The 19,759-nt window shown below is 43.8% G+C and overlaps 1 protein-coding gene across 2 annotated transcripts in view; it reads left to right on the top strand.

Moving 5' to 3' along the window:
• LOC124554826 (isoleucine--tRNA ligase, cytoplasmic) overlaps positions 1-19,759 on the top strand; it is a 185,075-nt gene that overhangs the window by 116,574 nt on the left and 48,742 nt on the right. For both annotated transcript variants that reach the window (XM_047128492.1, XM_047128491.1), the window contains 3 exons: positions 1,756-1,858; positions 1,932-2,150; positions 18,330-18,488. In XM_047128492.1, coding sequence (XP_046984448.1) covers positions 1,756-1,858; positions 1,932-2,150; positions 18,330-18,488 — 481 coding nt within the window. The remainder of the gene's footprint in view (positions 1-1,755; positions 1,859-1,931; positions 2,151-18,329; positions 18,489-19,759) is intronic.

Genomic DNA, 19,759 nt, shown 5'->3' with positions numbered 1-19,759 from the left:
ACTGGGTTCAGTTACGTAAGTAGTCTTTGAGCCAGTCAAATGTCTGGGAACCTATTCCATACACTTGTACCTCCGTTAACAGTCTGCAGCGGGTTACCAATTCGAATGGTTTTCGGAAATCTAGAAATGTGGAATCTGCCTGTTGCTCTTCATCCATAGTTCGCAGTATATCATGTGAGAAAAAACGGTGCTGATTCATGGACATAAGCTTTTTGGTCTCTAGGAAATTTATTATATTTGAACTCGTAATATGCTTTAGGATTCTGCAGCACACCAATGTTTAGGATATTGGTCTGTAATTTAACAGGTCCATTCTTTTCCCCTTCTGATATACAGGAGTCACCTGTGCTTTTTCCAGTCACTTGGCACTTTGCGTCGCTGAAGAGATTCGCAAGAAATGAAAACTAAGTAAGGGGCCAGTGACGTAGAGCACTCTTTGTAAAACTGAATTGGTATTCCATCCGGACCTGGCAGCTTACTTAGTTTCAGCTGTTTCAGTTGTTTCTCTATGCCAAGGCTGCTTATTATTATGTCATCCGTACTGTTGGTTTGATATTTTACGTACACTACAGTTATCCAGAAACGTAATACACCATAATTCATATGTGCATCTGAATCTGTTCTGCTTGCTGAGAAGTCACCTTGGTTGTTGCAGCTCATAGGCTTCTGTGACACTGTCTGTCTTTGGTATTGACTTGATCACCTTCTGCACAGTGTCAAAAACCTTTGTACAGTCTGTAGAGGATGCTATTCTATATATTGGGAGCTAAGAAACCACTGGTCATAAAAGGGCAATTTCAAGAGGTTCAAGGTCTCAAATGAGCAATGTGTATGAAGTGTATATTTTCAAATTGCTTATTCTTTCATAATATACAACATCAGCATTGGCGATGCTGCCTCAGAAGACAATATGCATTTCTCTGTGACATTTCCTTAACATAGTTTACTCTCGTTTACATTTCATATCTGTAGAAAATGGAGCATCACTCATTACAGGGACATCAAGACATGATTTTAATGTATGGTGCAGCATGATGTAGTGTCTTGAAAACTGAATGAGTTTACGGATGGAAACTTGAGAAATAGAGCCACTCAAGCCACAGAAAGCTGGGCGAGAGTCTCAACAAAGAATCGTTCATAAAATAGAATTTGGGGAGGTGGTTTTGCATCGTGTGGGAAAAGATTCATCAATAAATATCTATAAACATGTCCACAAAATGCACTCTCTGATGAAAATAATGTGGGGAGGACTGGTGGAGTAGCAGTTACTCATTTACCGTAAATAAAGGGCTGAATGATTTTGGACACACACATCTGCATTACCTAGTGCAGTACTGTTGTGGCAAAGTTCCTACAGTTTGTGCTGTTTAAATATGAACCCTCTTTTAACCATGACAGTCTTCTCAACTGCCACAATAGCTGTGTTTGATATGATGAAAAGGATCATGTACAATCTTCATAATTTTCGACCTAAAATTTGGGACACCCTGTAGTTTTCCATTGGCATCAAATAAGCTGCGCTATATTTTGACTGGTTTTTGCATTGCATTTAACATTTAGTACATAATTGCAATGGAGAGTAAAAGTTATTGCAAATACGGTGCCACTCCTCAACTGGTGATGTTTGCATGACATGTATGCCAGTGTAATAGAAGTACAATTATTATACACGCTTCACAGAAGTGGTTAATGGTTACTGTAATAATGTTGTTAGTGGAGGGAAACACAGTTAATACTTAACATTTTGTTTTTCAGAGAAACCTGCATTGATAGTGATGTAGAAAAAACTGTTGCAAGAATGCAAACTGTAATAGACTTGGGCCGTGTAATACGTGATAGGAAGACAGTTCCAGTCAAGGTAAAGTATGGTACAAAATTTGACAGATAATTTTTTTAGTGGAAAGTTTTGAATAGCCTTGTTTCATTTGCAGTACCCACTGCCTAGCATGATAATAATACATCCAGATGAAAAGTGCATAACAGATCTGATGCGTCTGAGGAGGTACATTGCTGAGGAGCTCAATGTTCGCCACGTGACCTTGACAACTGATATGGCTGGCTATGGAGTAGTGAGAAAGGCTGAGCCTAATTACAAGGAACTGGGAGTCCGTTTCAAGAGTGAATTGAAGACAATCACAGAAGCAGTAAAGGTACTCAAATCTTCTTATAATACTCCCCTTTAAGTATTGTACTCCATGAGCTTCATGTACAAGAGGGTACCATAAATAAGTGATAAAAGCTGTATATATCAATCAAATTTTACAAAAAACCTTATAACCTTCAAAGTATTCCACATTGTAAAGTCCACCCTTTGGTGAATCCATTGTTGGAAGCATTTTTATTCTCATCAAAACTGATGGCTGGCATTTTTTTATTATTATTATTATTATTATTATTATTATTATTGTTATTATTTTTAATCAAATTCTGTATTCGTCTTAGTATATTTCATACAATTGTATCCATGTAAGGTTACAATAGAGTTAACTTTCATATATAATCAATTTACATATATGATCACAGAAAATAATTTGTTTTAGAACTACAAGGTCTTCTTTATTACTTAGGAAAAACATCTCCACACATATCTAAATTGAAGTCCCCTGTTTGCTTCTGTCTGCATGGTGCTGCTGATTTCAGGATCTACTGTAGGGATTTTGATAATGGTTTTTATTTATAGCTAGATTGATTTATAAGGAAGGTTTGTTTGTGTAATTCAAAAATGTTTTGCACGAATTGACATAACTGTGATGTACCAACGTCAACTGCCACTCAGAAAACAATGCCATTGGCATCTACCAATGAATGGCAGAACTTGCAGCACAAGCTGTTGCTGCTCAATCAAGAGCATCTGTTTGGTGTTCACTGCTCCTTGCAGTGGCGACACATTCGTTCTTAGATACCATTGTCATGTTTGTGTGGCTTATTGTCATTTTCCATGTAAGATTACAGATATAATTACACCCTGTGTATCGATATGTGTACCTTACATGGAGCAGCCTAGCGCAGCAGCACTGTCGGCAGGTGAACCATCAATGATCGAGCTGCTTGGTTCGGCACCAATCATTATGGGCAGTGTGGAAGGCAAGTAGTAGTGGGGAGTCATGTCTGGACATCAGACATGGTAGGACGATACATGGATGCTTGCTGTGGGAAGTTCAATAAATCGGTTAAGTGTTAGAGTGTTCATCCACAGGATTGAGGACTCATTGATATTAGAAGCGAGTCATTAGCAAAGATTGGTAGAAGCAGTGGTTACCTCAGAAAGGTAAAAAACAAGCTGAAATAAGAGGGAGCATCAGTAAGTGTGCTTAGGAACATTAGGAATGTAGCGTGGCTTGTAATAGAGACAATAAACTTTTCACTTCTATGAAGTCAGTGTAGCCTTTAGAATCCTTTTCATATCTATTAGAACTGAGTGTGAAGAATTTTAATGTCAAGTGAGTTGCTTTTCATAGCACATGTACTGGTAGGCACACGGTTTCATCTTTAGTTTTCAGATGCGTGCTCCTTGGGAGTAAGATGCCCCCTCTAACGTGTGCAGCATAAACATTGATCTGATCACCATAGTTATATTAACACAGCTGGTTTTAGAGAGATACTTGACCATGTTAGATGTGAATAAGCGAGTAGGCTTCTTACATCCATTCTGGGGTTTTTACTCTTTTATGCTGCTCACACATCTTTGTGGATGAAGACAGTATTTTGCAGTACGCATGTAAAGTGGCATCTGATTGAAGGACTTACACTAGTGACCATTGAGTGACACAAAACTATTAGTACCACATTCTATACATGTATACATATCTTTTTCTATGCATTTTATAAATTAAAGGCTCCCACTGCTTTTTCCTGTCTGTATGTGTAGGCTAATCTCACAAACTGCTTTAGGGACTTAGATACGGTTTTCAGTAACAGATAAGACAGAGTCATGGTTTCCCAAGTGGTGTAATAGCTCGCAACTCCCATCATTCCCATGAGATGTCAGTCCAAATGCCAATTAAATATGGGACGCGGGACATACGTGCTTCCTGAGAACTTTGCTGCCATGCGCAGCTTACATTGTTTAAGTTATACGGAAGTGATTTTTTTCACTTGCTAAATGTTGCTCTCTAAACATTATTAATAATTCCATGCAGTGGCTATGAAAAGATTATTGCTGTGCCACACAATTCATCCAGCCATAGATACTTAGTGCTATCTAGTTACTCAGTGGTATGCATGTGAAGCCAGGCTGGGTCAGTAGTATATTATAATGATTATTTTCAAGGAGTTCTTCAGTTGAATAGAATTCACTGTTTTACCAAAGTTTGTAATACACTTTTTATATTTATTTATTTTTTTATTGGTTGTGTACAAGCTCAGTATGATAATTTACTAAAAAATGCTATGCTTATGTACTTACAGTTATTATGAACTATAGGAAGACAAAGCCCACAAGTGACTGTGTCCAGTATTGTGTACATATGTGTTTACATCTCATGTTGATTTTTTTTCCAGGTTTCTCTGGCACATGTTACACAGTTGTACAGGGTATTTTGCTGTTCCTATTACAGGCTTCTAGGGATTATAAAGACGACTCAGTAGATAACGTTTTGATGAGGAATCCATGCCCAGAAATGTACAAATACAAAATAAGTTTGAAGATCAGATCACTCTTAGATTTCCCAATTCATGATATATACACAAACAGAGAAGAGGGCACCATCATCAGTCTCTGTTGTAATTATAACACATACCATTTTCATCCCACTATAACAGTGGCTGTGAGAAACTGGTACATTTGCAGGTAGTAGGAGGGTTGCCTGTGGTGTTTTGTGGATGTGTTGCAATCTCAGCTTTGATGAGGACATCCTTCATCACATAGAAGGGAACCCATGGGCAAGTACTCGAAACATTGCCCATTACATGGCCCCCTAAAGAGAACAAAAGTCAGAGCTCATTGCCTCCACCATGTGTGTACTTTGAAGCACAAGATTTGAAAGTTATCTGACCTTCAGACTTATTTTACATCCATCGGTACATTTCTGAACATGGGTTCCTCATCAAAACCTTCTCTACTAAGCCCCCTCCACAACCCCTAGAAGCCTGTAATAGAAATTGAGCACTACCTTGTAAATGTACAGGCTAGGCACTGTCATTATGCCAGGACATCGAAAGTTGTTTGAACAGGTATCTCGAGGTGCTAATCCTAAATTATGTCAGGTTGCTTTCTTCTGCCATCTAAAAATAAATCTTAGTTCATGGGGAATCTCCCCAAAGCAATATTCCCTACTGCAGATGAGAATGGAAGAAAGCATAGTATGAATCGTGACGGTCCAGCAATTTGAGATACAAGTGATTGGGATGACGGGTCAGCTGACTACTACACCCAGAAACTACCCCACTGGCTAGAAGACTGGGCACAAACAGCAGCCTCATGAGGAAGATGCAATGTGCCATGACGGACCGGGGTCTGCGACTTGGAGTAAATACCCTGCACCTGGCTGGCACCCATGCAAATGTTCTGCCAGACTGCACCCATTAACCAGTGTTTGCTGGCACGCGACGAGGAAACTAGACAGGGGATCATCATGGGATGAGGCAGATACAGACTTCGTCATTTGATTTATGAACAATTGCACAAAAACTCCGCCTCAGAGTTACAGGGTGGTAATTAGATGCTGGGTACTGTTGGGGATGCAAAAATGCTTGCTTGTTGAACCACATACTCACTAACATTGAATTCTGACATTGTTTTCTTTTGACTGAGAGGGTGGAGCTAAAGTTAAAATTTGAATTTCTTCAGGTACTCTTACACTAGCCAGTTTTTCTTTCATTAAGAATATTATGACATCAAAATCTTTCATCATCAAATTTTTCTTCTCTACAGTCAGAATCTTCAGTACTGCAATTAATGCCTGGCACACTTTTCATTCCAAAACATGCTTCACTTTGTCTACCTTCTTTTTTCGATATGAAGCCTTGCTGCGATTTGGAATGGCGTGAAGTTTTAATGGAGATCACCCCAAATCATGTGAAGTTTTATTGCATCCTCAATACCTTGACTTTTTAGTAGTGATTCGTGAAATGTCACCTCTGGGTCATCTGCATCACTTTCATTTCTATCACTGAGTCAGTTTTCTGTTCACAAATCTTACGACATGTTGTGCGCAGTTTTTGGCGTGGTTTTATGTAGATTCTTATAGTACTTAATGTTGTAGACAAAGACAGGCAAAATGACCTCGAAGTTTTTTAACTATTTGTCTGTGTGTTTTGAATGGATCATGACAAGTTCTCTGATGACTTTCAGAAACTTTTAAGTAATAGTATCTGTGACATCCACATATAGTAGCACTTCCTTGACCTTGTGGAAAGCTGGTATCGGATTGCAGCAATATCAGATCTAGTTGGTTCCCACTCAGCTCTTCTATTTTTTTTGCAGAGTTTTAATTAAGATATAGGTTGTCACATGATATTATGTTTTTAGTAATTTTCCAGCAGTGCATGAATTCACATTTTCCATTGCAATTCACTGAGCACTAATTCACTTAAAACATACTGTATACAAGTGGAATGACAGGGCCACACCACAAACAGATATGACCTGAATGAGTTATACTTAAATATACTAATTCTACCTATGTGACGTCAAGCCCTATATCCCTCCCCCGATGCGGTGCTTCAAGTGCTGGAAGTTCGGCCATATGTCTTCCCGCTGCACTTCCAGCCTCACATGTCGAAATTGCGGACGTCCATCTCATCCCGATACTCCATGTGCCCCGCCTCCCATCTGTGTCAACTGCGGGGAGCACCATTCACCTTGCTCGCCAGACTGCAGAATATTCCAGAAAGAGCGCAAAATCATGGAATATAAGACCGTGGACCGACTGACTTATACTAAGGCCAAAAGGAAATACGACCGATTACATCCTGTGAGTGGTACAACTCCTCCTGCCCCCTTGCCAGTGGGGGGGGCTCTACCCACCGGGTTGCTCCTGCGCCTCCTACCTCAGGAGCAACACCGTCCCCCCCATCGGGGACGTCCGTCCCCGCTTCTAAGCCGGAGAAGTCTCCAACTTCTTCGGCTTCTCACACTCGCAAGGGCTCCCTTGGGTCCTTCCCTTCCCAGGTTTCCACCAGCGGGAAGGTTGACGACCGACAGTGGCGTCAGTGCCCACAATCAGCTGGTTGAAGGGCTTCACAATCCTCCTCAGTCCCGGAGACTGAATCGGTGAAGCCCTCCCGGCCAGTTAAACCCAAGGAGCAGCGTGAGAAATCCAAGAAGAAGAGTTCTAAGCCCAAGGAACTCGCGGTGGCAGCCGCCCCACCGCAACCTTCCAGCTCTGCGTCTGAGGACGAGGTGGAGATTCTTGCGTCCGCTGAGGACCTCGATCTCGCCGGTCCCTCAGACGCTGTTAAGTCCCATAGTGCTCAGAGCCATTTGAACCATTTGAATCCCTCAGACGCCATGAATAGCACTAGCACAGGTGCTCAATCGGAGGCAGCAGGTGACCCAGTGGCGTAATCTGCCTTTCCAGTCCCGTCACGCCTTTCTCAGCCATGGACAATACCATCCTCCAGTGGAACTGCAGCGGTTTCTTCCACCATCTAGCTGAACTTCGCCAACTTATCAGCCTTCACCCTTTCTTCTGCATTGCTCTTCAGGAAACATGGTTTCCAGCAATGCGAACCCCCGCCCTCCGTGGCTATTGGGGTTATTATAAGAACCGAGCAGCATATGAAAGGGTGTCTGGTGGCGTCTGCATCTATGTCCTTAACTCTCTTCGCAGCGAGTCTGTCCCTCTACAAACAGCTTTAGAGGCTGTTGCTGTTAGGGTGTGGACGCCACAGGCTATTACCGTCTGCAGTCTTTACCCTCCACCGGATGGTGATGTCGCGCAGCATGAGCTGGCTGCGCTGCTAGCCCAATTGCCATCACCTTTCTTGTTACTGGGCGACTTCAACGCCCATAACCCTCTGTGGGGTGGGTCAGTGGCAACAGGTCGAGGCGCCACCATTGAGCATTTATTGGCACAGCTCGATCTTTCACTTCTAAATGATGGTTCCTTGACACACTTCAGCATGGCGCATGGCACGTACTCCGCCATCGACCTTTCTATCTGTAGCCCTCGCCTCTTCCCGTCTGTCCAATGGAGTGTGCATGACGACTTGTGTGGCAGTGACCACTTTCCGATCTTTCTGTCACTGCCACCACGTCACTCTTCTGGGGCCCCAGCAGATGGGCTGTGAATAAGGCTGACTGGGACTTGTTTTCCTCCACTGCCGCTATTGAGCCTCTCTCTAGTGATGACATTGATGCGGTGGTTCAATTGGTCACCACCGGCATTGTTACTGCCACCGAATCTGCCATTCCCCGTTCTTCTGGGTCCCCTCGGCGGAGGGCTGTGCCTTGGTGGTCGCCTGAGATCGCTGAAGCGATTAAAGATCGCCGGCGGGCGCTCCAGCGTCACAAGCGACATCCCTCCATAGACCACCTTATCGCCTTCAAACGGCTGCGTGCGCGGGCCCACCTACTTATCCGCCAAGGCAAGAAGGAGTGCTGGGAGCGGTATGTGTCCACCATTGGCCTCCATGTCACTCCATCGCATGTCTGGACCAAGATTCAACGCGTCTACGGCTATCGGACCCCTGTCAGCGTCCCTGCGCTCTCACTGAATGGAGCAGTTTGTACTGACTCCGACGTCATTGCAACCCGCTTAGCAGAGCATTTTGCTATGAGTTCCGCTTCTGCGAATTACCCCCAGGCCTTCCGCTCCATTCAAGAGCGGATGGACCGTCGGAGCCTTTCGTTTCGCACCCACCACCCGGAATCATACAATGCTCCATTCAGTGAGTGGGCATCTCGCAGTGCCCTAGCCGCTTGCCCTGATACCGCTACTGGGCCAGATGGCATCCACTGTCAGATGCTGAAACACCTTTCAGTGGACTGCCAGCGACGCCTCCTCGACCTTTACAACCGTCTTTGGGTCGTGGGGGAGTTTCCGTCGCAATGGCGGGAAAGCATTGTCATCCCCGTTTTGAAACCTGGAAAGAACCCTCTGGAGGTGGACAGCTACCGTCCCATTAGCCTCGCCAACGTTCTTTGCAAGTTGCTTGAACGGATGGTGAGCCGGCGCTTGAATTGGGTACTGGAGTCTCGGGGCCTTCTGGCTCCGTCTCAGGGTGGGTTCCGTAAAGGCCGCTCCGCCACCGACAATCTGGTGAGCCTGGAGTCGGCCATCCGTACTGCCTTTGCCCGCCATCAGCACCTGGTCGCTGTCTTTTTCGACATGCAGAAGGCGTACGATATGACATGGCATCATCACATCCTTTCTACGCTTCATGGATGGGGTCTTCGGGGTCCTCTGCCGATTTTTATCTGCAATTTTCTGTCGTATCGTACCTTCCGCGCGGCTTCATATAGTTCCTCCCATGTCCAGGAGACCGGTGTGCCACAGGGTTCTGTTTTAAGTGTCTGCCTGTTTTTAATAGCCATTAACGGGCTCGCTGCGGCCGTGGGCAATTCTGTCTCCACTTCCCTGTATGCTGACGACTTCTGCCTTTACTATAGCTCTATTGGCATTGCAGCTGCTGAACGTCATCTACAGGGCGCAATCCGCAAGGCGCAGTCTTGGGCTGTAGCGCGTGGTTTTCAGTTTTCGGCAGCAAAGTCCTGCGTTATGCATTTCTGCCGGCGACGTACTGTTCACCCGGAGCCATGGCTTTATCTTGCTGGCGAACTTCTTTCAGTGGTGGAATCACACAGGATTTTGGGGGTGGTTTTCAATGCCCAGTTGATTTGGCTGCCTCATATCCGGCAGCTTAAACAGGCGTGTTGGCGGCATCTAAACGCTCTGAGATGCTTGAGCCACACCTGCTGGGGCGCCAACCGATCTACCCTGTTGCGGCTCTACCAGGCGTTAATCCAGTCCCATCTGGATTATGGGAGCCTGGCTTATGGCTCAGCATCTCCATCTGCGTTGCAGGTGCTGGACCCAATACTACACAGCGGGATCCGACTTGCCACTGGTGCCTTCCGCACCAGCCCTGTGGACAGCATACTTGTCGAGGCAGGTGTCCCTCCACTGCAACTGAGGCGCCAACATTACTGGCGGCTTATGCTGCCCATGTTTTTAGCTTGCCTGGGCATCCAAATTACCGTGTCCTGTTCCCGCAGTCAGTCGTCCATCTGCCAGACCGTTGGCCCCGGTCGGGTTGTCCGATCGCCGTACGCACCAAAGAGCTCCTCTCTGGGCTTGGGTTTTTCCCAGTTCCACCTCCTTTCCGGGCACCTCTGCGCACGCCCCCATGGTGTGTGCCTCGCCCTTGCCTTCGGCTCGATTTGGCACAGAGCCCGAAGGACTCAGTCCCTCCGGAGGCCTTTCGATGCCACTTTTATTCCATCCTGGCCACGTATCAGGGCTCTGGATTTGTTTACACCGACAGCTCGATGGTTGATGGTCATGTCGGTTATGCTCTGACTCTAGGGGATCACCATGAACAACATTCATTGCCAGCTGGCTGCGACGTTTTTACTGCTGAGCTGGTCGCCATCTTTCGTGCCCTAGAGTATATCCGCTTCTGCTCAGGTGAGTCCTTCGTCATCTGTAGCGATTCCCTGAGCGGTTTACGAACTCTCAACCAGTGTTTCCCTCGTTCTTGTCTGGTGATGGCTATCCACGAGTCCCTGCATTTTCTTGCCCATTGCGGCTGCTCTGTGGTCTTTGTGTGGACCCCCGGTCATGTCGGTATCCCGGGCAATGAACATGTTGACCGCCTGGCCAAACAGGCCACCAGTGAACCCACCCTGGACATCGACCTCCCGGAGACTGATTTGCGGGCAGTCTTCCGCCGCGAAGTTCTCTCGCTTTGGGACGCCAAACTAACTCCGTTCTCTCAAGGCAACGACGCGTGTGTGGCAGTCATCCATGCGAGCCACTCGCAGAGATTCAGTTGTTCTTTGTTGGCTCCGCATTGGCCACACCCAACTGTCTCACAGTTATTTATTGCGTCGTGAGGACCCGCCTCTCTGTCGCTGTGGGGCGGTTTTGACGGTGGTGCACATTTTAGTAACTTGTCCGCTTTTAACTGTGCTCAGGCAGACATTTGCGCTGCCTGATATGCTCCCTGCCCTTTTACAAGATGACTCTGCCATGGTGGACTTAGTTTTGCGTTTTATTCGGGCAGGGGGTTTTTATCGTTTAATCAAGTGTTTATGTTTTTTAGTGTTGATTCTGGCTTTTAGCCTCTGATTTTAAACTGAGTTTTTAACGTGTTCTTGGTGGTTGGCTTTTCCTCTTTTTTTTCTCTCTATGGTCGGCCAACCACCGTCACTCTCTGTGTGTTTTAATTTGTTTTGTCTGATCTCTGTCGGAGTCTTTCTTGTCCCGTGTCGTCTGACGTCTTTCCTGCTGTTCGTTTTTATTCTCTTTGGGCGGTTTTAATTTTTTGGAAAAAGGGACCGATGACCATCGCAGTCTGGTCCCTTTAATCCCACAAACCAACCAACCAACCTACTAATTTGATACCCTTGCATGTGAGGCAGTGAAACAGTGAGTGGATGAACCTACTTAAAATGACCCTTTTCTATCACAGAAAAAAGTATTTTGATTTCAGATCTAGAAAAAAGTATTTTGATTTCAGGTGTGTGTGTGTGTGTGTGTGTGTGTGTGTGTGTGTGTGTGTGTGTGTGTGTGTCAATTAGCAGAAGACCCATTAAAAATTTTATTTTATTAGAAAGCTTACAATCTAGGAGATTATTTAAGACCAAAATCAGGTTCCCAGCAGGTTGGAGAAATGTGAGACAAGTGTTTTTCCATGTCCTCGCAATTTTTCTGAGATTAACAATGACATACATTAATATTTAAAAAAAAATTCTATGTAACTCTACTGCTTCAATAACTGGATATCTGTTAACTATGTGCCTTACTTAACTTCTGAGAAAATTCCAAATTGTAAGCTTCATAAACACATGAGTTATGGCCATTTATGTAGATAAGTACCATTTTGCGTTGACATTCTTGCAGAGCCCAGTTATCAAATATCACTACATTTAAAATTAGATATAAAATAAAGTTGTGGTCTGAGACCAAAAAGATTTTGCAGAAGTTCATATAAGTATAAGCAAATGTGCAAAGTTGTGTGAAAATCTGAAATAGAAGGTTACAAATTCTAGAATTATTTTGTGTTTTGATGTGGAATGACCTTCAATGTATTCCTTTAATCCAATATGGTGGGGATCCCAAACACTCTAGCAGTGTTCAAGAATGATGGGTCCCACCAGTGTTGTGTTTGCAGTCTCCTGTACAAAACAACCACACTTTCCTAAAATTCTCCCAGTAAACTGAAGTCCACCATTTGCCTTCCCTATTACCATCGTCACTTGGTTCCATTACATCCCGCTTTGCAGCATTATGTCCAGACATCTAACTGACGTGACTCTGTCTAGCAGCACACTGCTAATGCTGTATTCGAGCATTGCAGGATTGTTTTCTTACTCATCTGCAGTAAGCTAGCATTCATCACAACAGCTAGACGTTTTGTCTCAATCATCTTATATCCTCCAACAGTTACTTAATGACAACACCTTCTTGTACACCACCATCTGCAAACAGTCACAGATTGGTGCTTACCTTGTCTGTCAGATCATTTATGTATAAAGGGAATACGAGTAATCCTATCTCACTTCCAGTGTCACTTCTGATGATACATGTGTTTCTGATGAACACTCGCTGTCGAGGACAACTATCTTACTTCAGAAGTCTCCGAGCCACTCTCGTATATGGGAACCTATTCAGTATGTTCGTAACTTCATTGACAGTCTACATTGGGCTACCATGTCAAATACTTTCCAGAAATCTAGGAATATAGAGTCTGCTTGTTGCCTTTCACCTATGGTTTGCAGGATATTGTGAAAAAAAAGGCAAGCTGAGTTTCACATGAGCAGTGCTTTCTAAAACTGTGCTGATTAATAGACAGAAGCTTTTCCATCTTAAAGAAATGTATTATATTCAAACTGAGAATATGTTCAAGAATTCTACAGCAAACTAATGATAAGGATACAGGTCTGTAATTATTATGTACAGGAGTCACCTGGGCTTTTTTTCAGTTGCTTAGGACTTTGTGCTGGACGAGAGATTCACACTAAATGTGAGCTAAGTAAGGGACATATACCAAAGAATAATCTATATAAAACTGAACTGGTATCCATCCAGACCTGATGACTCGCTTGTATCCAATTCCTTCAGTTGTTCATCTATGCCAGGGGTTCCTATTACTGTGTCTTCCATGCCGGAACCTGTGTGACTGACAAATGACCAAATGTTTGTACGATCCTCCTGTGTGAATGATTTCTTAAATCTAAAATTTAAAATTTCAGTTTTTCTTTTGCTGTCTTCTATCGCCACACCAGGCTGGTTAACAAGTGAGTTGGTAGCAGCTTTAGGCCTTCTTAACAATTTTACATAGGACCAGAATTTTCTGGGGGTCTTGGCAAGATCTTTTGCTAAGGTATGATGGTGGTAGTTGTTGTATGCTTTATTCATCGATCTGTTTAGAGATGCACACATTTGTACTAACTTTTGTCTGTTATTGTTGGTAGGTTCTTTTTTGAAACAGGGGTGTAACAGTCTTTGCTTCTGCAGGATTCTGCAAATTTTGTTATTAAATCATAGAGGCTATTTCCTGGCCTTAATCCACTTACTTGCACATATTTATCCAGGGTGCAATTTACAATCCGTTTAAAATTTGCCGATAATTCCTCTGCATCCATCCTATTGGAAGTAAATGATGTCTGTTCCTTATCTAAGTGGGATGCTAAATACTGCTTATCTGCTCTTTCTGGCCGAAGTACTCTCCTAGCATTCTTGAGGGATTTATTAACTTCAGTAACCATCATCACTGTGGTGACATCCCTGTCTCTGGTGACTCAGTTTGACAAGGCCTGGCCTGTTCTTAGCTACAAGGTCTAAAATATTTCCATTGGTTGTGGGCTGTTGAACCAGCTGCTCCAGACAGTTTTCGGAAAACACGTTCAAAAGTACTTCACAAGACTGCTTGTCTATACCACCTGCAATGAATCCATAGGTGTCACAGTCTATACTTGCCTCCAACTACTGCTGCGTGATGTAGGTATTTCTGTGCTACTGAGCATAGACTTCCTTCGAATGATTGTAAAACTGTCACAGCGGAATTTATCGGTTGGTAAAAACATCCAATAATTAACGTGTGTTCACCTAGACATGTTACATGCACCCTGGTAGCTTCACAGTCAGACTCAATTTCGGCCTCAGTAGACACAATATTTTTGTTAACTGCAATAAACAAACTCTCTCCATTCTGTGGCATTTAATCTGTCTTTTTGATAAACTTTTCATGTCTCACGGAATATTTCAGATCTTTTTACTTCCAACTTCAGCCAGCTCTCTGTTTTGAGAACAATTTGAGCATGAAAGGTTTTCTGAGGGAGTAAATTCAGGAACTTTGTTACAAATTTTTACAATTTACTGTTAAAATTCTGACTTTATGTTGTATTTTCCACTCGGCTCCAACCCAAAAGACCCTGATCAATTCTGGAGACTATGTTGCAAATTGTGAGCTGTGCTTGTACACGGTGCACGAGGCCAGCAGTCTTTAACACTTCCACCAGCCACCCATGCAAATTGAGGATGGCCTCAGAGCCCAAGCAACAGACATCATAAGTGTTGACATGAGCCACAACTTGCAGATGACTGCAGCCTGCATGCTGGATAGCCTCAGGCAGGGCTTCCTCCGCATCTTGGATGAGGCCTCCCTTCCCCCTCCTCAGCAGATATACCAAGTACACATTATATTTCTTTGTGGCCCTGGATGCTATTTCCGTAAGTGTCTCTGTAATGTGCCTAACAGTGGAGTTCCCAATAAGTAACAAATCCCCCACCCCACTCCTGTGTTTGCCTGCTCAGACCCTGCTGAAGGACCAGTACAGGGTAAATAAGTGAGGCCAGATGGGCAACCTCTGCATTGACTCTCCACCTCGAGCACCAAAAATGTATTACCACCCACTACTAACCTGTGGTGAGGGCAGACCCACCCCATCAAGTACACTGCAGATTACCTCTGCAGCCAAGCCTGTGGGCAAAATGAGTGACACACGATAGATTCTCCGTCATTGCTATACCCCGAGGCAACATCCTGAAGGTGACTGACAGTCGCCAAAAGCATCTTCAGCTGTTCATGAGCTGCAGCCAGCTCCACCTGCACCATTCTACCTGTCCAAGCTCTACTAACTTAAGAATTAAGTATAAAAACACACATAAAGCTGACTGTGTAACTTGCTATCCTCCTGATGTCACCATGGAGGCTGATGCCTTACTGAGCTGTGTTACTGACCATTCAAAAGAAATAACTGTTCTACAGGCATCACAAATATACACTTTACAGTTACTAAAACACGAGATTGCACTTCTTAATTACAAAAACACCTAAGATTACAGTTAAATAAAGAAACATGCAAGGAATTTAAGAATTAAATTACTATAACTTATTAAAGTATTTGTCTGTGGTGAAGCCTTGTATGGGAGGGAAACGGAGACAATAAACAGTACAGACAAGAAGAGAGATAAGCTTTTCAAATGTGGTGCTACAGAAGAATGCTGAAGATTAGATAGGTAGAGCAATAAATAACGTAGAGATGCATAATCCCAATAACTGCCTGGGATACTAAGTTCAACAGTAAGAGGTAGGCAACAGTATAGCACCTCTGATAGGGATGTGTCTAGTGAAGCACTGTAGTGTTCAAACCAACTTTCATATTGGTGACAGTTTTACTGACTTTTTACAAAATGAATTAGTGAGAAGCGAGTAAAGAAAGTTGACACAAATTAACTAAAATAAGTGACCAGTTGATAGGACACATCTTCAGGCATCAAGGAATCATTGGTTAGGTAATAGCGGAAGATGGGGGGGGGGGGGGGGGGAGGTGAGGGGGTGGTGGTATGGAGGGAGGGATAGGTAAACGAGTGTTGCAGAGGGAGACCAAGATTTGTGTACAATAAACAGGTTCAAGTGGGTATATCATGCAGTAGTTCTGCAGAGATGAAGGGGCTTTCAGAGTATAGACTAGCATGGAGAGCTGCATCAAACCAATCTTCAGAATGAAGACAATGTCATCATCATCATTCAGGTGGAGGATGCCTGTTTTGTTGCTCCAGCAAGAGAAATTTCATATGGGTGTTGCTTTTGTTGACTAGATTACAGCGTACCATATTTTAGATGATTATACGAGGGCCGTTCAGAAAGTAACCTCCGGTTGATTTAAAAAAATACACAAAGTTAAATAAAAATATTTTAATGTATACATCTTACAACTACATCTTTGCACTATTTTTCTACATAGTCTCCATAGCGATTGAGGCACTTATCGTATCTCTTCACAAGCTTTGAAATTCCTTCTGCATAAAAATCACCCGCTTGTGCCTGGAGCCAGCCTGTGACCGCATCTTTGAGCTCTTCGTCGTCATCAAACCGCTGTGACCCGAGCCATTTCTTCAAATGCATGAAGAGGTGATAATCACTTGGCGCCAGGTCTGGGCTGTAAGGTGGATGGTTGATAACGTCCCACTTGAAGGACTCAAGAAGGGCCGTTGTTCTGCGAGCAGAGTGAGGACGGGCGTTATCGTGCAAAAAAACGATACCGGAAGTCAGCATACCACGGCGTTTGTTCTGTATAGCCCGTCGTAACTTTTTTATTGTTTCACAGTACACGTCTTGATTAATGGTCATACCACGTTCCATGAATTCAACCAACAACACCCCTTTGGCATCCCAAAACACCGTTGCCATCAGTTTTCTGGCAGAAAAATCTTGCGAGGCTTTTCTTGGTTTGGTAGGCGAATTTGAATGTGCCCACATCTTTGATTGTTCTTTTGTCTCAGGGTTCACGTACTTAATCCAGGTTTCGTCACCGGTCACGATTCTGTTTAACAATGGTTCTCCTTCGTCCTCATAACGTGACAGAAAGTCTAATGCAGAGGCCATTCTTTGAGTTTTGTGGTGGTCGGTAAGAATTTTGGGCACCCATCGTGCACAGAACTTACGGTAACCCAATCTTGCTGTCACTATCTCGTACAAGAGAGTCTTAGAAATCTGTGGAAAACCAGTAGACAACTCCGACATTGAGAAACGTCGATTTTCACGAACTTTTGCATCAACTGTCTGAACGAGTTCGTCAGTCACCAATGATGGTCTACCACTCCTCTCTTCATCATGAACGTTTTCTCGTCCACTTTTAAATAAACGTACCCATTCACGGACCACTCCTTCACTCATAACTCTTGGTCCGTACACGGCACAAAGCTCACGATGAATAGCTGCTGCAGAATATCCTTTGGCTGTAAAAAACCTTATGACAGCACGCACTTCACATTTGGCGGGGTTTTCTATTGCAGCACACATTTCAAACTGCCACAAAAACTAAACTAGCGCAGGTACGACGTTCACTCGACCACGGCTTGATGCCGACTGACCTGTTGAGTGCGTGAACGCACAGATGGCGTCGCTACTCCCCCCACAACCCGCACTGTGACCAATCGGAGGTTACTTTCTGAACCGCCCTCGTATTTTATCTTCAGACAAAAGTCAGAGGCTAGCTAACTTGCACATCTGGTTCAGAAGACAATGAAATTAATGTAGTTATGACATTTAATATTCTGTGAAATATGCAGTCTTTTGTAAGGGACCAGTCTGTAGTAAAATCCTGAGTTGTTCTATTTTAGCGTCCTTGTTGTTATTGTATGTGAATTTTAAGAAGGTCTTAAAATAATATGAACATTAATAAATATTTGAAATAGATTTTACAGTTTGAATGCATGTATTTGTGAGTGAAAATGGTAGAGGAGGACTCTGATTTAACTGTGTTTCAATTTTACTGCTTTGTTAAGTGCTACACTTCTGACCATATTCATAGGTCACATTTTTCCCATGCTTTTTGTGGGCTTCTGTTAATTATATACAAGGAATGTGTTGATAATTGTAGTTTCAAGTTCTCTTTGGCAACACTGAATACCATGTCCCACGTCTTGAAGTACCTCGACATGAATGTAGTATCCAGGAAATATATTGTAGGATATGAGACAGTAGCGATATTTTGTGATATGACCATATTTTATATTTCTCTAATAATTGAAGATTAGAAGGAAGTTATGGTGCTGTAATTTATGGAGAAATGTATTTGCAGCATGTAAATTAGTGTCAGTCATTAATGTTGGAGAAATTATTTGTTATGGGTACCAAAAACACAAGTATGTAAAAAAAGATTGTAGTATGTAATAGTTAACTCGTTGTACCAACACTGTGTCTTTTTGTTACAGGACTTCTCAGAAGATGACATTCAAAAGTTCATTGAAAATGGCCATGTCACTCTTTTCGGTCACAGACTGGAGTCATCTGATATTGTTATAAAACACCACTTTGATGTAGTGAGAACAAAGACTGGAAAAGGAAAATTTGAAGGAGACAGCCAAGACAATGTGAGTATGGCATTTTCCCAGTTCTGCCAAGGTTTTTTTTCTGTTGTGATTATGAACTTTCCAGTAAATGAATCACAATCTTTCAGTGTACACTATTTCTGACCACTGTTAATGCAGGCAGCTTATTGGCCCTCGTATGAGCACCAGTAAATACATTCATGACAGTCAGTATTATAGTGCTTGTTAGTTGCAGTTAGCTATAGTTCACATTGTTTGTCTGTGGCAGGTGCCACCAACTACAAAGTGCACTGAATTAGCTCTATACGACATTGGTCACATTCTTACACTTCATACACTTGATGAGTGTTAAATATCCTCTGTATATAAATACTGTTAATGTTGCTGTCCGGAATCTCGTGCTTGAATTAAGGACCATACGTAACAGATGTCAGAGGCTTTTTTCAATTTGCTTTCAGTCCTAGCATCATTTGAGTGAGTGTAGTCTTCTTTGAATGAACATTGACATCTAGATTTTAAAACTTTGCTTCCACACTTACTTTAATTAATTTAGCAATTGTACTGTTAGCTACAATTGAACTTCTCTCACTGGCAATAACCTGTTTAATTTTTGATGTTCCACAATTCTCTTGTAATGAAAGCTGTCGTATTAAATCATACTCTGTATCATAGAATAAATTCTACAGCAGCCTCATTATATTTTCTGATAGAGTCTTTAAAAATGCATGACACTGACTTTGTAAAAATTTTCTTGTGGTTCTTGTTAATTATGTCTATACAAAAATTAAAAATGCGTTATTAACCTGCTGCTTTTCTCCCTCGCAGCCCGCCTTTCTCTCGCAGCCCGCCTTTCTCTCGCAGCCCGCCTTTCTCTCGCAGCCCGCCTTTCTCTCGCAGCCCGCCTTTCTCTCGCAGCCCGCCTTCCTCTCGCAGCCCGCCTTCCTCTCGCAGCCCGCCTTCCTCTCGCAGCCCGCCTTCCTCTCGCAGCCCGCCTTCCTCTCGCAGCCCGCCTTCCTCTCGCAGCCCGCCTTCCTCTCGCAGCCCGCCTTCCTCTCGCAGCCCGCCTTCCTCTCGCAGCCCGCCTTCCTCTCGCAGCCCGCCTTCCTCTCGCAGCCCGCCTTCCTCTCGCAGCCCGCCTTCCTCTCGCAGCCCGCCTTCCTCTCGCAGCCCGCCTTCCTCTCGCAGCCCGCCTTCCTCTCGCAGCCCGCCTTCCTCTCGCAGCCCGCCTTCCTCTCGCAGCCCGCCTTCCTCTCGCAGCCCGCCTTCCTCTCGCAGCCCGCCGTCCTCTCGCAGCCCGCCGTCCTCTCGCAGCC

The sequence above is a fragment of the Schistocerca americana genome, chromosome X (genome assembly GCF_021461395.2).
Source record: "Schistocerca americana isolate TAMUIC-IGC-003095 chromosome X, iqSchAmer2.1, whole genome shotgun sequence".
In the NCBI taxonomy this organism is placed as follows: Eukaryota; Metazoa; Arthropoda; class Insecta; order Orthoptera; family Acrididae; genus Schistocerca; species Schistocerca americana.
This window is presented reverse-complemented; position numbering and strand designations above follow the sequence as displayed.